The sequence below is a fragment of the Salvelinus namaycush genome, chromosome 18, assembly GCF_016432855.1.
Source record: "Salvelinus namaycush isolate Seneca chromosome 18, SaNama_1.0, whole genome shotgun sequence".
Classification (NCBI taxonomy): Eukaryota; Metazoa; Chordata; class Actinopteri; order Salmoniformes; family Salmonidae; genus Salvelinus; species Salvelinus namaycush.
In genome coordinates this window covers 43770653-43787970 of record NC_052324.1, presented here as the reverse complement: position 1 = coordinate 43787970, position 17318 = coordinate 43770653, and the positions used below count along the sequence as shown (strand labels likewise).

General features: G+C 46.0%; 1 protein-coding gene across 3 annotated transcripts in view; it reads left to right on the top strand.

Moving 5' to 3' along the window:
- LOC120063476 (zinc finger RNA-binding protein-like) overlaps window positions 1-17318 on the top strand; it is a 61134-nt gene that overhangs the window by 19849 nt on the left and 23967 nt on the right. For 2 of the 3 annotated variants that reach the window (XM_039013858.1, XM_039013857.1), the window contains exons 4-10: window positions 2742-2922; window positions 7556-7756; window positions 8569-8714; window positions 8836-8922; window positions 9684-9884; window positions 11192-11459; window positions 15869-16059. In XM_039013858.1, the coding sequence (XP_038869786.1) occupies window positions 2742-2922; window positions 7556-7756; window positions 8569-8714; window positions 8836-8922; window positions 9684-9884; window positions 11192-11459; window positions 15869-16059 (1275 nt within the window). The remainder of the gene's footprint in view (window positions 1-2741; window positions 2923-7555; window positions 7757-8568; window positions 8715-8835; window positions 8923-9683; window positions 9885-11191; window positions 11460-15868; window positions 16060-17318) is intronic. The other variant, XM_039013859.1, reaches the window with a different exon arrangement.

Here is a 17318-nt window from a genome sequence, read left to right as displayed (position 1 = left end):
GAGCGTTGGACTAGTAGCCTAGTGGTTAGAGCGTTGGACTAGTAGCCTAGTGGTTAGAGCGTTGGACTAGTAGCCTAGTGGTTAGAGCGTTGGACTAGTAGCCTAGTGGTTAGAGCGTTGGACTAGTAGCCTAGTGGTTAGAGCGTTGGACTAGTAGCCTAGTGGTTAGAGCGTTGGACTAGTAGCCTAGTGGTTAGAGCGTTGGACTAGTAGCCTAGTGGTTAGAGCGTTGGACTAGTAGCCTAGTGGTTAGAGCGTTGGACTAGTAGCCTAGTGGTTAGAGCGTTGGACTAGTAGCCTAGTGGTTAGAGCGTTGGACTAGTAGCCTAGTGGTTAGAGCGTTGGACTAGTAGCCTAGTGGTTAGAGCGTTGGACTAGTAGCCTAGTGGTTAGAGCGTTGGACTAGTAGCCTAGTGGTTAGAGCGTTGGACTCGTAGCCTAGTGGTTAGAGCGTTGGACTCGTAGCCTAGTGGTTAGAGCGTTGGACTCGTAGCCTAGTGGTTAGAGCGTTGGACTCGTAGCCTAGTGGTTAGAGCGTTGGACTCGTAGCCTAGTGGTTAGAGCGTTGGACTCGTAGCCTAGTGGTTAGAGCGTTGGACTCGTAGCCTAGTGGTTAGAGCGTTGGACTCGTAGCCTAGTGGTTAGAGCGTTGGACTAGTAGCCTAGTGGTTAGAGCGTTGGACTCGTAGCCTAGTGGTTAGAGCGTTGGACTCGTAGCCTAGTGGTTAGAGCGTTGGACTAGTAGCCTAGTGGTTAGAGCGTTGGACTAGTAGCCTAGTGGTTAGAGCGTTGGACTAGTAGCCTAGTGGTTAGAGCGTTGGACTAGTAGCCTAGTGGTTAGAGCGTTGGACTAGTAGCCTAGTGGTTAGAGCGTTGGACTCGTAGCCTAGTGGTTAGAGCGTTGGACTCGTAGCCTAGTGGTTAGAGCGTTGGACTCGTAGCCTAGTGGTTAGAGCGTTGGACTCGTAGCCTAGTGGTTAGAGCGTTGGACTCGTAGCCTAGTGGTTAGAGCGTTGGACTCGTAGCCTAGTGGTTAGAGCGTTGGACTCGTAGCCTAGTGGTTAGAGCGTTGGACTCGTAGCCTAGTGGTTAGAGCGTTGGACTCGTAGCCTAGTGGTTAGAGCGTTGGACTCGTAGCCTAGTGGTTAGAGCGTTGGACTCGTAGCCTAGTGGTTAGAGCGTTGGACTCGTAGCCTAGTGGTTAGAGCGTTGGACTCGTAGCCTAGTGGTTAGAGCGTTGGACTCGTAGCCTAGTGGTTAGAGCGTTGGACTAGTAACCAGCAGGTAGCCTAGTGGTTAGAGCGTTGGACTAGTAGCCTAGTGGTTAGACCGTTGGACTAGTAACCAGCAGGTAGCCTAGTGGTTAGAGCGTTGGACTAGTAGCCTAGTGGTTAGAGCGTTGGACTAGTAGCCTAGTGGTTAGAGCGTTGGACTAGTAGCCTAGTGGTTAGACCGTTGGACTAGTAACCAGCAGGTAGCCTAGTGGTTAGAGCGTTGGACTAGTAACCAGCAGGTAGCCTAGTGGTTAGAGCGTTGGACTAGTAGCCTAGTGGTTAGAGCGTTGGACTAGTAGCCTAGTGGTTAGAGCGTTGGACTAGTAGCCTAGTGGTTAGAGCGTTGGACTAGTAGCCTAGTGGTTAGAGCGTTGGACTAGTAGCCTAGTGGTTAGAGCGTTGGACTAGTAGCCTAGTGGTTAGAGCGTTGGACTAGTAGCCTAGTGGTTAGAGCGTTGGACAAGTAGCCTAGTGGTTAGAGCGTTGGACTAGTAACCAGCAGGTAGCCTAGTGGTTAGAGCGTTGGACTAGTAACCAGCAGGTAGCCTAGTGGTTAGAGCGTTGGACTAGTAGCCTAGTGGTTAGACCTTTGGACTAGGAACCAGCAGGTAGCCTAGCGGTTAGAGCGTTGGACTAGGAACCAGCAGGTAGCCTAGCGGTTAGAGCGTTGGACTAGGAACCAGCAGGTAGCCTAGCGGTTAGAGCGTTGGACTAGGAACCAGCAGGTAGCCTAGCGGTTAGAGCGTTGGACTAGGAACCAGCAGGTAGACTAGCGGTTAGAGCGTTGGACTAGGAACCATCAGGTAGCCTAGCGGTTAGAGCGTTGGACTAGGAACCAGCAGGTAGCCTAGCGGTTAGAGCGTTGGACTAGGAACCAGCAGGTAGCCTAGCGGTTAGAGCGTTGGACTAGGAACCAGCAGGTAGCCTAGCGGTTAGAGCGTTGGACTAGGAACCAGCAGGTAGCCTAGCGGTTAGAGCGTTGGACTAGGAACCAGCAGGTAGCCTAGCGGTTAGAGCGTTGGACTAGGAACCAGCAGGTAGCCTAGCGGTTAGAGCGTTGGACTAGGAACCAGCGGGTAGCCTAGTGGTTAGAGCGTTGGACTAGGAACCAGCAAGTAGCCTAGTGGTTAGAGCGTTGGACTAGTAACCGAAAGGTTGCAAGATCAAATCCCCGAGCTGACAAGGTAAAAATCTGTTCTGCCCCTGAAAAAGGCAGTTAACCCACTGTTCCTAGGCTGTCATTGTAAAATTAGAATTTGTTCTTAACTGACTTGCCTAGTTAAACAAAGTTTAAAAAAATTTTTTTATCCATTAACGTAGCATTAGCTAGCTCCACAGTTTGGGAGAAGGTGAGAGAATCAGGAAGCCGTACCTTGTTTGACATCTTTTATGCTTTTATTAAAACAAATGTGAGGTGAAATTATTATTTTGTTTATCCTGACACTCCCCTGTGCTCTCCTCACTCAGGACTCCTACTCCTACGTACGGTCCACGGCCCCGGCGGTGACCTACGACCCTAAGCAGTACTACCAGCAACCCGTAGCTAGCGCTGCGGTAGCCGTACAGCCCCAACCCACTGCCGAGTCCTACTACCAGGCCGCCTCCCTCAACACATCCTGGGACGCCACGTGGAAGAAAACTCTACCAGGTGATGGCGACTTTACATTTCTACTAGATATAGTCATTCCTGTTTTGATTTTTGGACATTAGTACATGTTCCTCGTACTATCCACCTCATTTTTAAACGTTGCTATGGAAACAACGTAAGTGATGGATTAGACTTCCACTCACCAGAGTCATTTTATAGAGTATAAAAGCCCAAGTAAACAAGTGTAATTTCATTTTAATTAGTTCCCTAACGTTAGCTAGACCTACTAGTAGACTAGTTGTGATGCGGTTAGTTGTGGTAGTTAAGGCCTGGGCCTTCCACCAAGCCGATGACTATGGCGAGGGAGCCGTAGGCTGCGTGACTATGGCGAGGCAGCCGTAGGCGGCGTGACTATGGCGAGGGAGCCGTAGGCGGCGTGTCTGTGGGGCGAGGGAGCCGTAGGCGGCGTGACTGTGGGGCGAGGGAGCCGTAGGCGGCGTGACTGTGGCACGTTGGTGAGCAGGTTTCATAAACCAGGTTTCCAACCAAACTTTTTGCAAGTAAAGTAAATCTTAGATAAAATATTCTCACTACAGGCCTAATGGAAACAGCTAATTTGTCAGTAAACTTTTTAAATATCATAATAAAAATCTAAGGTGGGATCTTTTTGTGAATGTAAAATTAATTCTGTGATAAATGGCATTGGAAATGACTATGGGCAAATACCGATATAATAACCATCGTATAAAAGTGAGCTTGGAGTCACGTGATATTGTGAGGTCCTCCCACTACGACTCAGGAAACCATGCAGTTTATTAGACTACAGATCTGTTGTGTGGTCCTCCCACTACGACTCAGGAAACCATGCAGTTTATTAGACTACAGATCTGTTGTGTGGTCCTCCCACTACGACTCAGGAAACCATGCAGTTTATTAGACTACAGATCTGTTGTGTGGTCCTCCCACTACGACTCTGGAAACCATGCAGCTTATTAGACTACAGATCTGTTGTGAGGTCTTCCCACTACGACTCAGGAAACCATGCAGTTTATTAGACTACAGATCTGTTGTGTGGTCCTCCCACTACGACTCAGGAAACCATGCAGTTTATTAGACTACAGATCTGTTGTGAGGTCTTCCCACTACGACTCAGGAAACCATGCAGTTTATTAGACTACAGATCTGTTGTGAGGTCCTCCCACTACGACTCAGGAAACCATGCAGTTTATTAGACTACAGATCTGTTGTGAGGTCTTCCCACTACGACTCAGGAAACCATGCAGATTATTAGACTACAGATCTGTTGTGAGGTCCTCCCACTACGACTCAGGAAACCATGCAGTTTATTAGACTACAGATCTGTTGTGTGGTCCTCCCACTACGACTCAGGAAACCATGCAGTTTATTAGGCTACAGATCTGTTGTGAGGTCCTCCCACTACGACTCAGGAAACCATGCAGTTTATTAGACTACAGATCTGTTGTGTGGTCCTCCCACTACGACTCAGGAAACCATGCAGTTTATTAGACTACAGATCTGTTGTGAGGTCTTCCCACTACGACTCAGGAAACCATGCAGTTTATTAGACTACAGATATGTTGTGAGGTCCTCCCACTACGACTCAGGAAACCATGCAGTTTATTAGACTACAGATATGTTGTGAGGTCCTCCCACTACGACTCAGGAAACCATACAGTTTATTAGGCTACAGATCTGTTGTGAGGTCCTCCCACTACGACTCAGGAAACCATACAGTTTATTATGCTACAGATCTGTTGTGAGGTCCTCCCACTACGACTCAGGAAACCATGCAGTTTATTAGACTACAGATCTGTTGTGAGGTCCTCCCACTACGACTCAGGAAACCATACAGTTTATTAGGCTACAGATCTGTTGTGTGGTCCTCCCACTACGACTCAGGAAACCATACAGTTTATTAGACTACAGATCTGTTGTGTGGTCCTCCCACTACGACTCAGGAAACCATACAGTTTATTAGACTACAGATCTGTTGTGTGGTCCTCCCACTATGACTCAGGAAACCATGCAGTTTATTAGACTACAGATCTGTTGTGAGGTCCTCCCACTACGACTCAGGAAACCATGCAGTTTATTAGACTACAGATCTGTTGTGAGGTCCTCCCACTACGACTCAGGAAACCATGCAGTTTATTAGGCTACAGATCTGTTGTGAGGTCCTCCCACTACGACTCAGGAAACCATGCAGTTTATTAGACGACAGATCTGTTGTGAGGTCCTCCCACTACGACTCAGGAAACCATGCAGTTTATTAGGCACCAGAGCTGTTGTGAGGTCCTCCCACTACGACTCAGGAAACCATGCAGTTTATTAGACTACAGATCTGTTGTGTGGTCCTCCCACTACGACTCAGGAAACCATGCAGTTTATTAGACGACAGATCTGTTGTGAGGTCCTCCCACTACGACTCAGGAAACCATGCAGATTATTAGACTACAGATCTGTTGTGAGGTCCTCCCACTACGACTCAGGAAACCATGCAGTTTATTAGACTACAGATCTGTTGTGTGGTCCTCCCACTACGACTCAGGAAACCATGCAGTTTATTAGACTACAGATCTGTTGTGAGGTCCTCCCACTACGACTCAGGAAACCATGCAGTTTATTAGGCTACAGATCTGTTGTGTGGTCCTCCCACTACGACTCAGGAAACCATGCAGTTTATTAGACTACAGATCTGTTGTGTGGTCCTCCCACTACGACTCAGGAAACCATGCAGTTTATTAGACTACAGATCTGTTGTGAGGTCCTCCCACTACGACTCAGGAAACCATGCAGTTTATTATGCTACAGAGCTGTTGTGTGGTCCTCCCACTACGACTCAGGAAACCATGCAGTTTATTAGACTACAGATATGTTGTGAGGTCCTCCCACTACGACTCAGGAAACCATGCAGTTTATTAGGCTACAGATCTGTTGTGTGGTCCTCCCACTACGACTCAGGAAACCATGCAGTTTATTATGCTACAGATCTGTTGTGTGGTCCTCCCACTACGACTCAGGAAACCATGCAGTTTATTAGACTACAGATCTGTTGTGAGGTCCTCCCACTACGACTCAGGAAACCATACAGTTTATTATGCTACAGATCTGTTGTGAGGTCCTCCCACTACGACTCAGGAAACCATACAGTTTATTAGACTACAGATCTGTTGTGTGGTCCTCCCACTACGACTCAGGAAACCATGCAGATTATTAGACTACAGATCTGTTGTGAGGTCCTCCCACTACGACTCAGGAAACCATACAGTTTATTAGACTACAGATCTGTTGTGTGGTCCTCCCACTACGACTCAGGAAACCATGCAGTTTATTAGGCTACAGATCTGTTGTGTGGTCCTCCCACTACGACTCAGGAAACCATGCAGTTTATTAGGCTACAGATCTGTTGTGTGGTCCTCCCACTACGACTCAGGAAACCATGCAGTTTATTACACATTCTTCTCTACCCTACAACTCTTTCCCGGGTCTTTGGTGTAAAATGAGTTTTCTGTCAATATATTTTGTCAAATAAAAGTTAATTACTAAGACAGCCCCATAACATTATATTTATTTATTATATATTTTTTTATCTGGTTTGGAATTTATTTCAGTTTTTACTCTCAATATTAATCATTCACAGAGAAACCATGAAATGGATGTTCTGAGTTGATGCTTAAATCACAACCGAAGACCATTTGAGGTCGGGGGGGGGGGGGTGACAAATTTAGATTTAAGTGTAATTCCCCTTTTAATTGCACATCTAGCAAGAGAAATGTATTGTAGTGCCGTTTCTGCTGTCAGGACTGCTGCTGCAGCTCGTCAATACACAGATAGCAAAACCAATTGACACCCAATTGATAAAAATAATCATTTATATAGTTCTGTCAGGTAAGCCTACTTTGCAGTTAACATTTTAATTTAATGGTTTTGGGCACAAGGCTGTTATCATTAGCATTGGTAACAGGTTACATACGGAGTGACCGATGCCACCATCCGACAGACCGGGGCAGTATTGCTGGAAATTAATTGGCAGATATTGTGTTACGTTTTGGCTTATCTTTTTTTTAAGCCAATAGTGGCTAACCAGGGGTGGGATCATATCTATGTGTCTGATTGGATAGTAGCTTGGAGCTTTATGACAGTTTGCGATGGAACTCCATACAAAAAATCTATATGGTTTCAGAATTGATTGGGGAGCTTCTCATAGGTGGGCTGGTAGCCACTGGATCAGTCTGTTGGGGACCTCTGGTGTAGACACTGGATCAGTCTGTTGGGGACCTCTGGTGTAGACACTGGATCAGCCTGTTGGGGACCTCTGGTGTAGACACTGGATCAGTCTGTTGGGGACCTCTGGTGTAGACACAGGATCAGCCTGTTGGGGACCTCTGGTGTAGACACTGGATCAGCCTGTTGGGGACCTCTGGTGTAGACACTGGATCAGCCTGTTGGGGACCTCTGGTGTAGACACCTTTTATTTATTTGTATTCATTATTTTATCAGTAGAGTTGACTGTGAACTATTTAACTTGCGTTATTATCTGCACTGTCATCACGCACAGACTTATATTGCAAAAAGTCAATTTGATGGAAACATCTGTTGGGGAAAATATTTGCATGGAAACCTAGCTATGCATCGTGTCGGCATACAAATATTCACGTCTCTGCTTCTGCAGCTTCTAAAACAGGCTACAGCCAGGCCAGTCTGACCCCCTACACCCAGACCCAGCAGACCAGGCAGGTGACGGCCATCAAGCCTGCCGCGCCCTTCTCCATCTACCCGGTCTCCTCCGCCGTTCAGCCCGTAGCCGCCGCCTCTGTGGTCCCCTCTTACTCCCAGAGCCCTACCTACTCCACCAACGCAGTCACGTACTCTGGTAAGCACGACATGCAAGCCGTAACCAGCATGCACTACCTGCCAACTACCTACTCGACCAACGCTGTCACGTACTCCCAGAGCCCCACGTATAGTACCAACCCCGTCGCCTACTCTGGTAAGCATTCAAATACACCTAGGGGTTGCAAAATTGGGGTAACTCCCTCCCAGGATTCCAGAAATCGCGGTTGGAGGATTCCTAGAGTCTGAAGGGAATAAGCAAGGAGGAAGTCCTCCAACCAAGGTTTCTGGAAAACCTCTCTGAATTTTGGGATTGTTACTGTAATTTTGTAACCAACTTCACTACTGCCTACCCAACTGTCTGGCTCCTGGCCTGTCCTCTTCTAAACCTCCTCTTATCCCCGTGTCCTCTTCTAAACCTCCTCTCCTCTGATCCCTGTGTCCTCTGATCCCCGTGTCCTCTCCTCTGATCCATGTGTCCTCTGATCCCCGTGTCCTCTCCTCTTATCCATGTGTCCTCTGATCCCCGGGTCCTCTCCTCTTATCCATGTGTCCTCTGATCCCCGGGTCCTCTCCTCTTATCCATGTGTCCTCTGATCCCCGGGTCCTCTCCTCTTATCCATGTGTCCTCTGATCCCCGGGTCCTCTCCTCTTATCCATGTGTCCTCTGATCCCCGGGTCCTCTCCTCTTATCCATGTGTCCTCTCCTAAACCTCTCCTCTTATCCATGTGTCCTCTGATCCCCGGGTCCTCTCCTCTTATCCATGTGTCCTCTCCTAAACCTCTCCTCTTATCCATGTGTCCTCTCCTAAACCTCTCCTCTCTCCTCTTATCCCCGTGTCCCCCCCCAAGGCACCTCGTATTCTGGCTATGAAGCAGCGGTGTACTCGGCTGCCTCTACCTACTACCAGCAGCAGCAGCAGCAGCAGAAACAGGCTGTGGCGGCAGCTTCAGCAGCCTGGACAGGAAGCTCCTTCACCAAGAAACCTCCCTTCCAGGTCTTATTTCTATTAGTCTTTTCTTACTATGTACTGTTTTTTAAGTAATATGTTTTTTTTTTTTTATCATAACTGCTTTTATTGTTAAGATTAAAATTAATTTGACCCCCTCCCCTTCCAGAGCAAGCAGCTGAAACCCAAGCAGCCCCCCAAACCACCACAGATCCACTACTGTGACGTCTGCAAGATCAGCTGTGCTGGACCCCAGGTGAGCTTAGAGAACACCTCTGTCCCCTCTCTCTAGTCAGGACCCCCAGGTGAGCTTAGAGAACACCTCTGTCCCCTCTCTCTAGTCAGGACCCCCAGGTGAGCTTAGAGAACACCTCTGTCCCTCTCTCTAGTCAGGACCCCCAGGTGAGCTTAGAGAACACCTCTGTCCCTCTCTCTAGTCAGGACCCCCAGGTGAGCTTAGAGAACACCTCTGTCCCTCTCTCTAGTCAGGACCCCCAGGTGAGCTTAGAGAACACCTCTGTCCCTCTCTCTAGCCAGGACCCCCAGGTGAGCTTAGAGAACACCTCTGTCCCTCTCTCTAGCCAGGACCCCCAGGTGAGACACCTCTGTCCCTCTCTCTAGCTATAATTTACTTTTTAAAGTATCATTATTTAGTTACATTGTCTCAATGAGGCCACTAGGATAGAAATATGATCTAAGTGCAATGGTCAGGTCACTCTGAGGGAGACGTCAGCATAATGACCAAACGCCAGTCACCTGTTGACGTCCTGTAACAGTGGATTAAAGTGAGCTAAAATAAATCCATCTACTTCTTTTTGAGTGTGCCAACACCTTTCTACCTCAACTTTTTTTTAAGGACTACATTTTTTCTCAGTAAGCCCTTCATGATTTTTGTCATTGTTAAACACCCCCTCCTTTCCATTGTGTGCTGAAGCGTGAATGCCCCACTTGAACTCTGAGCTAAAAAAAACGATCTAGAGAACATGATTTTTATACGTCCCCCTGTCCTCCACCCAGACCTACAAGGAACACCTGGAGGGTCAGAAGCACAAGAAGAAGGAGGTGGCCCTGAAGGCCTCCCAGAGCAGCAACAGCAGCAGTAGTGGAGGAAGCTCAGCCCGGGGGACTCAGAACCAGCTCCGCTGTGAGCTCTGTGACGTCTCCTGCACCGGGGCAGATGCATACGCTGCACACATCAGAGGGGCCAAGCACCAGAAGGTAAGGCTACCTGGTTTTTAAAAATGCTTGTAATAAGCAGTTGTCACAGTGCTTTACTTTTTACCTGGACCCAAAGAACCCGACTCTGAGGGGAGTTCCACAATTACTGAGTCCTAGTCAAACCAAATGTATTTATAAAGCCCTTCGTACATCAGCTGATATCTCAAAGTGCTGTACAGAAACCCAGCCTAAAACCCCAAACAGCAAGCAATGCAGGTGTAGAAGCACGGTGGCTAGGAGAAACTCCCTAGAAAGGCCAGAACCTAGGAAGAAACCTAGAGAGGAACCAGGCTATGAGGGGTGGCCAGTCAAGTAATAATAATAATAATAATCACAGTAGTTGTCGAGGGTGCAACAAGTCAGCACCTCAGGAGTAAATGTCAGTTGTCTTTTCATAGCCGATCATTAAGAGTATCTCTACTCTTAGTACTTGGCTTTACTTAGACGCCAACAATACCAGACAGCGATCTGCATAATGGGGCAAAACCTCCTATCAAATACTTCCAGACCTCATGGCCAGTCTGGGGGGGGGGGGCTTAGGGGATAAGGAACCACATGCTGTTTGGTCACCCAATCAGCACTCAGTCTATGAAGACATCACTCATCCGGTCACGTTCCCCCTGCTCAGACATTGCATTGTTTCAACCAATGGTTGCTTGCCACGCCCGTCGACTGCGGTCTGGCACCATGTTGCTGAAGCGTGACGCGCTCCATTTAAAATACCTCTCCAGGCGTTGTAGGATCTGGCATGTTTTCAGCAACGTCCCGGGCAGCAGACCTCCATCTGCAGTGCCGTTTCGGTCTTCTAATATATATTCATCCTGATCCAGTCGAACATTTATTTTTATTTAATTTTACATTTTACCCCCTTTTCTCCCCAATTTCGTGGTATCCAATTGCTAGTAGTTACTATCTTGTCTCATCCCTACAACTCCCGTACGGGCTCGGGAGAGACGAAGGTCGAAAGCCATGCGTCCTCCGAAACACAACCCAACCAAGCCGCACTGCTTCTTAACACAGCGCGCCTCCAACCCGGAAGCCAGCCGCACCAATGTGTCGGAGGAAACACCGTGTACCTGGCCCCCTTGGTTAGCGCGCACTGCGCCCGGCCCGCCACAGGAGTCGCTGGTGAACGTTTTTAGTTTTTAGACTGCTGGGGTTTCATATCATCAGGTTGTTTGGTGCTGAAGCCCACTGAAAAGCTTGACATTTAAAAAAAAATATATATTTTCCCGGACTCTCTGAAACGTTTAAGGCCCACTGGTTGAGAAGTACCGCTAAAAATGTCTCTTGTTCCCTGTGTAAAGGTGGTGAAGCTGCACACCAAGCTGGGGAAGCCCATCCCCTCGACAGAACCCAGTGTGGTGACCCAGACCCCTACGTCGACCACGGCCGCCCCCTCCAAGACCCCTGCTTCCTCTTCCTCCACCCTCACATCTAACTCTTCCTACCTGAAATCGGTCAACATTGTCAGCCAGGGTGGGGCTGGGATAGGAAAGGGTCCAGCCGTCAACAGCCTATCAGCAGCCACCACAGCCGTCAAGAAGGTCAACGCCCCCAAGATCAACTTTGTTGGTAAGAAGGGACTGTCCCGTTTTATATTTCTTTGTTACATATCTTTAAAAAAAAAGAATAATAATCAAACTACTGAAAGACTTGGAGAATCTTTTCCCTTCCTAAAAATCATAGGTTAAATATGTTTATATGACTGTTTTGCCCCCTACTGAAATAAGCTTTGCAATGTGGAACATGGTCCCTGATGAAATTCTAATGACAAGGGGCTTAGTCTGCACTAGGTTAGTCTGGTGCTGTGTTGGCAGTAGGGCTTCCCTGACGAAAAATTTGTTTTAAATAAATATTGGTCGACTGAGAGTCTGTTCTTTTGACCAATTGATTCTATTTTTCCATAGACGCACACCCTATGTTTTAATAAAATCAACTATATGTAGGCCACTGAGCTTGTCTGATGCTTTAAGCGCTTTGATCAAATCATTAAGACATACAAATTACTAACGGGGGAAGCCCTCCCCTCCTCCCTCCGCTGCTGGCCAGATTCTACCGTTATCCTCCTGACGTTACCGGTAACGGGCTGCACCAGCGGTCGGAAACCTTTTCCATTCGGAGTGCCACGGTTATCTTACCGTTTCTACTGATCTGCGTGCCCGGTGTGATTTATTTATGTTTTTTATTTTATTTTTGTAGAATAGTTTTAATTTAAGTGTTCATATCTCAATCATTGTCACGTGTTTAATCAAAATTATATGAAAATTATACTTTTAGATTTGTAGCTTCCATTGCCAATATGTCAAAATGGCTGACATAAAGCCAACAAATAAACATTGCAGCCTGCAGGTAGAAAATATAAAAAATAAATATCCTATAAATAAATATCAATTTTCACCAGATCAGAGCATGACATTCCCCTCTTTCATGCTGAGTGTTTATCGAACGGGAGCTGTACAGATTTAGGCTACGTTGAGGAACTGTTGTCATTCTAAATGGATGTTTAAAAAATAAATAAATAAATAACCACTTAGTTTACTTCCTGTTTTGAGGCAAAGAAATAATTACTTTGAGAAGCTCCACAGTGGTGAGTTAAGAGAATCAGAATTAGTATAAAGATTGACGGGTGCGCTTTAAACCAAAGACGCTTTAATAAATTGACGACGCATAAATGGAACAACTTATTTTGTGTAGCCTAGGTAGTGCGCTCTGCGAACAGCGTGTCCACTCTGACAACGACAAGACTGATATAATAATAATATATAATATATTGAATGTATTAACAGAAATTACCGTAAACATTGTAGATTATAAATGATGGTAATTAAATTACCGTAAACATTGTAGATTAAAAATGATGGTAATTAAATTACCGTAAACATTGTAGATTATAAATGATGGTAATTAATGTAAATGTACTACTGGTGTCATCCTCGCGGCCTCGGCAATGGATTAGTCCAATCAGACGGGTGTCTCTGGCCTCAGCAATGGATTAGTCCAATCAGACGGGTGTCTCTGGCCTCAGCAATGGATTAGTCCAATCAGACGGGTGTCTCTGGCCTCAGCAATGGATTAGTCCAATCAGACGGGTGTCTCGTGTGCCATTTTTAATTATTTGCATATTTACCACTTCTCGACTTAGAAAATAATCAAACTGCAGATGTGAGAAACGACCAAATGGTCGGATAAATTGAGGTTAGCCATAGTTGGCAGTCCATGCTAATGAGGAGATTAATCACTGCTAGTCTGAGGTTAAAGACAGGCCAAGCTGAGGCCGGATCAACTAAGGCCAGAATTCGGACAGATTGTTCTGACAGGAGTTCTCCTTTCTTTCACTCTGATTATCGCTGTCTGTTTATCATCATCGTCGGTCGGTCTCTGTCTGTCTTTATAACCATGTTATTACGACCTCGTTTGTTAATTTGATGCAGTTTCACAATGTTTTCTCTTTTTTATTCTTGGATTTATGACCATTTCAGACTGAGTTGTGGGTAAGAGTCCTATCAGATGTACCAAAAATACATATAATTGAATTCTCATGCTGTGTCTATTGGATGAGTTTATGTATTTTGTATGAAATGACTGGACATCAAATGTCTTGCTACACCACATCTGTCAGGTGGATGGATTATCTTGGCAAAGGAGAAATGCTCACTAACAAAGATGTAAAGAAATGTTGTGAATTTCGCTTTTTTTGGTGGAAAAATTTGTATTTTTTTAAAAATTTCAGCTCATTATTCATTGGACCATCACTATGTGTTGTGTTTTATATATTTCTTCAGTGTAGAACATGCTATTACATAGTTTGAATGACAATTTAATTTTTGTTTTCAGATAATCATGCATTTATATTCCAATAGGGCCTCTTTTGAAACCGCTCTTGACCCGAACTAAACTCAGCAAAAAAAGAAATGTCCTCTCACTGTCAACTGCGTTTATTTTCAGCAAACTTAACATGTGTAAATATTTGTATGAACATAATAAGATTCAACAACTGAGACATAAACTGAACAAGTTGAAATGGAATAATGTGTCCCTGAACAAAGGGGGGTCAAAATCAAATGTAACATTCAGTATCTGGTGTGGCCACCAGCTGCATTAAGTACTGCAGTGCATCTCCTCCTCATGGACTGCACCAGATTTGCCGGTTCTTGCTGTGAGATGTTACCCCACTCTTTCACCAAGGCACCTGCAAGTTCCCGGACATTTCTGGGGGGAATGGCCCTAGCCCTCACCCTCCAATCCAACAGGTCCCAGACGTGCTCAATGGGATTGAGATCCAGGCTCTTCGCTGGCCATGGCAGAACACTGACATTCCTGTCTTGCAGGAAATCACGCACAGAACGAGCAGTATGGCTGGTGGCATTGTCATGCTGGAGGGTCATGTCAGGATGAGCCTGCAGGAAGGGTACCACATGAGGGAGGAGGATGTCTTCCCTGTAACACACAGCCTCGGTGTAACGCTCATTCCTTCAAAGATAAACACAGATCTGACCATCACCCCTGGTGAGACAAAACCGCAACTCGTCAGTTAAGGGCACTTTTTGCCAGTCCTGTCTGGTCCAGTGACGGTGGGTTTGTGCCCATAGGCGACGTTGTTGCCGGTGATGTCTGGTGAGGACCTGCCTTACAACAGGCCTACAAGCCCTCAGTCCAGCCTCTCTCAGCCTATAGTGGACAGTCTGAGCACTGATGGAGGGATTGTGCGTTCCTGGTGTAACTCGGGCAGTTGTTGTTGCCATCCTGTACCTGTCCCGCAGGTGTGATGTTCAGATGTACCGATCCTGTGCATGTGTTACATGTGGTCTGCCACTGCGAGGATGATCAGCTGTCCGTCCTGTCTCCCTGTAGCGCTGTCTTAGGCGTCTCACAGTACAGACATTGCAATTTATTGCCCTGGCCACATCTGCAGTCCTCATGCCAACTTGCAGCATGCCTAAGGCAGGTTCACGCAGATGAGCAGGGACCCTGGGCATCTTTCTTTTTATGTTTTTCAGTCCGTAGAAAGGCCTCTTTAGTGTCCTAAGTTTTCATAACTGACCTTAATTGCCTACCGTCTGTAAGCTGTTAGTGTCTTGAAGACCGTTCCACAGGTGCATGTTCATTAATTGTTTATGGTTCATTGAACAAGCATGGGAAACAGTGTTTTTTTTTAAACCCTTTACAATGAAGATCTGTGAAATTTTGGGGGGATTTTTACGAATTACCCTTGAAAGACAGGGTCCTGAAAAAGGGACGTTTTTTTCTTTTTTTTGCTGTGTTTTAACTAGCCCCAAGCAGACAACGCCGCAATCTCAACGATCGCTAGCATTCCCAAACCTTTTCACTAAGCAACTACTGAATCTGCTCTGTGGCTGAAAAGCCACATGTTCTGGTAGAGGATATCTCTCTGACAGGAATAGATTACAATTTACGATCTAGTTGCTTCTTAATAAACAACGTAGGCTTTCATCTTTGACGCTCTAGACTCTTTGACATCTGGGTCATTCAACTTCAAAGCACCAGAAAGAGGTTTTTGTTGCCAATCTCAAATTATTCTGAAATCGTTTCTGTATTTAGTAACCAACACGATTTAGCATTCTTGAAATATCATTTGATCTCTGAGAAATTAAGCTAATTGATTGCACCCAAATTGGCTTTTTTTTGTTATAGGCTGTAGATAAAATGTAGTACCCAACATCTGATTGTTGGGTGCGATGCAAAGTTTGGTCCAAATCGGATATTGGGTAAAGTATTTATTGAATACCTGAATCCTATCAATTAAAATAGCCAATTTGGGTGCAATCAATTAGCTTAATTTAACCTAAATTAACAATGTTTCAGGAATGCCAATCCTACAGGTTTCTAACTACAAATGATTTCAAAACAATCTGAGATAGTGGGTGTCATGGTATTGCTTAAATGTATATGGAATGACATCTGTTCCCTGTAAAAGCTACAAGTCATTGGTTGTTCTCATTCTGGATTTCTTCTTCTCCCAGGAGGAAGCAAGCTTCAGACTACTGGGAAAGTGACAGAGGAAGCCAAGGTGGAGGCATCCAAACCTCCTCTGCCCTCATTGGTCCCCCAGGTTCAGGTGTCCAAGAACGAGTCGTCTGAGTCCCTGTCTGCGTCCACCCTGGCTGCCCTGCAGAGTGATGTGCAGCCTGTCGGGCATGACTATGTGGAAGAGGTACTGTTGACATCTAGAACACACAGGACACCTGAATGACTGACAGGTGTAGTGGAATGTCCTATTTAAAACACAACAGGCTTCTATTTCTCTAATGCGCACACCTTTTGCTCATTTGCATAATTAATTGTTAAATTCCAGCATTCACTTTTAGCATTTACATCAATTTCTTAATTTCCTGCACTTATCATTTACACGTTTTTTTTGTCTTAGTATTACTCTATAAACATTTTTATAATAATAAATAAGAACTTTAATACTTATTATCTTACTGTGCATTTTAGGCAGTTCTTACTTTCGTCACTAGAGTGCGATCGACCTCTTTCTGGGGGTCTGTACTGAAATGTTTGCCGTTGCCCGGCTATTAAAATGGACAGGTGGCTATTTGAGATTCCTGGGTTTTACGGTATTTCTTATGTTCTGGTGCCGTTCAGTCAATTCAAAGTATTGATTGGGTGTTATTTGTGGAGGAATGGAAGTTATTTTACATTTTATTCTGGGTGACTGTGCTTCCCATGACTGCTTGTATTTTGTGTGTGCGCACACAAGTTGTGGACACCCCTTCAAATTAGTGGATTCGGCTATTTCAGACACATCCGTTGCTGACAGGTGAATTAAAATCGAGCACACAACCATGCAATCTCCATAGACAAACGTTGGCTGTAGAATGGCCATACTGAAGAGCTCAGTGACTTTCAACTTGGCACCGTCATAGGATACCACCTTTCCAACAAGTCAGTTTGTCAAATTTCTGCCCTGCTACAGCTGCCCCGGTCAACTGTAAGTGCTGTTAATGTGAAGTGGGAACGTCTAGGAGCAACAAGGTCCCGTGTGGCTCAGTTGGTAGAGCATGGCGCTTGCAACGCCAGGGTTGTGGTAACACAGGGTAGTGGTCCCGTGTGGCTCAGTTGGTAGAGCATGGCGCTTGCAACGCCAGGGTTGTGGGTTCAATTCCCACGGGGGGACCAGGGTTCAATTCCCACGGGGGGACCAGGATGAATATGTATGAACTTTCCAATTTGTAAGTCGCTCTGGATAAGAGCGTCTGCTAAATGACAATGTAAACAACACCTCTGCTGCGTAGATTGTAAAAAATGTCTGTCCCCGGTTGCCTCTGGAAGCAACGTTAGCACAACACCTGTTCGCCAAGAGCTTCATGAAATGGGTTTCCAAGATCACCACGTGCAATGTCAAGCGTCGGCTGGAGTGGTGTAAAGCTCGTCGCCATTTGGAGGGCCTTTTCCTGTGTGTGGAAGAAC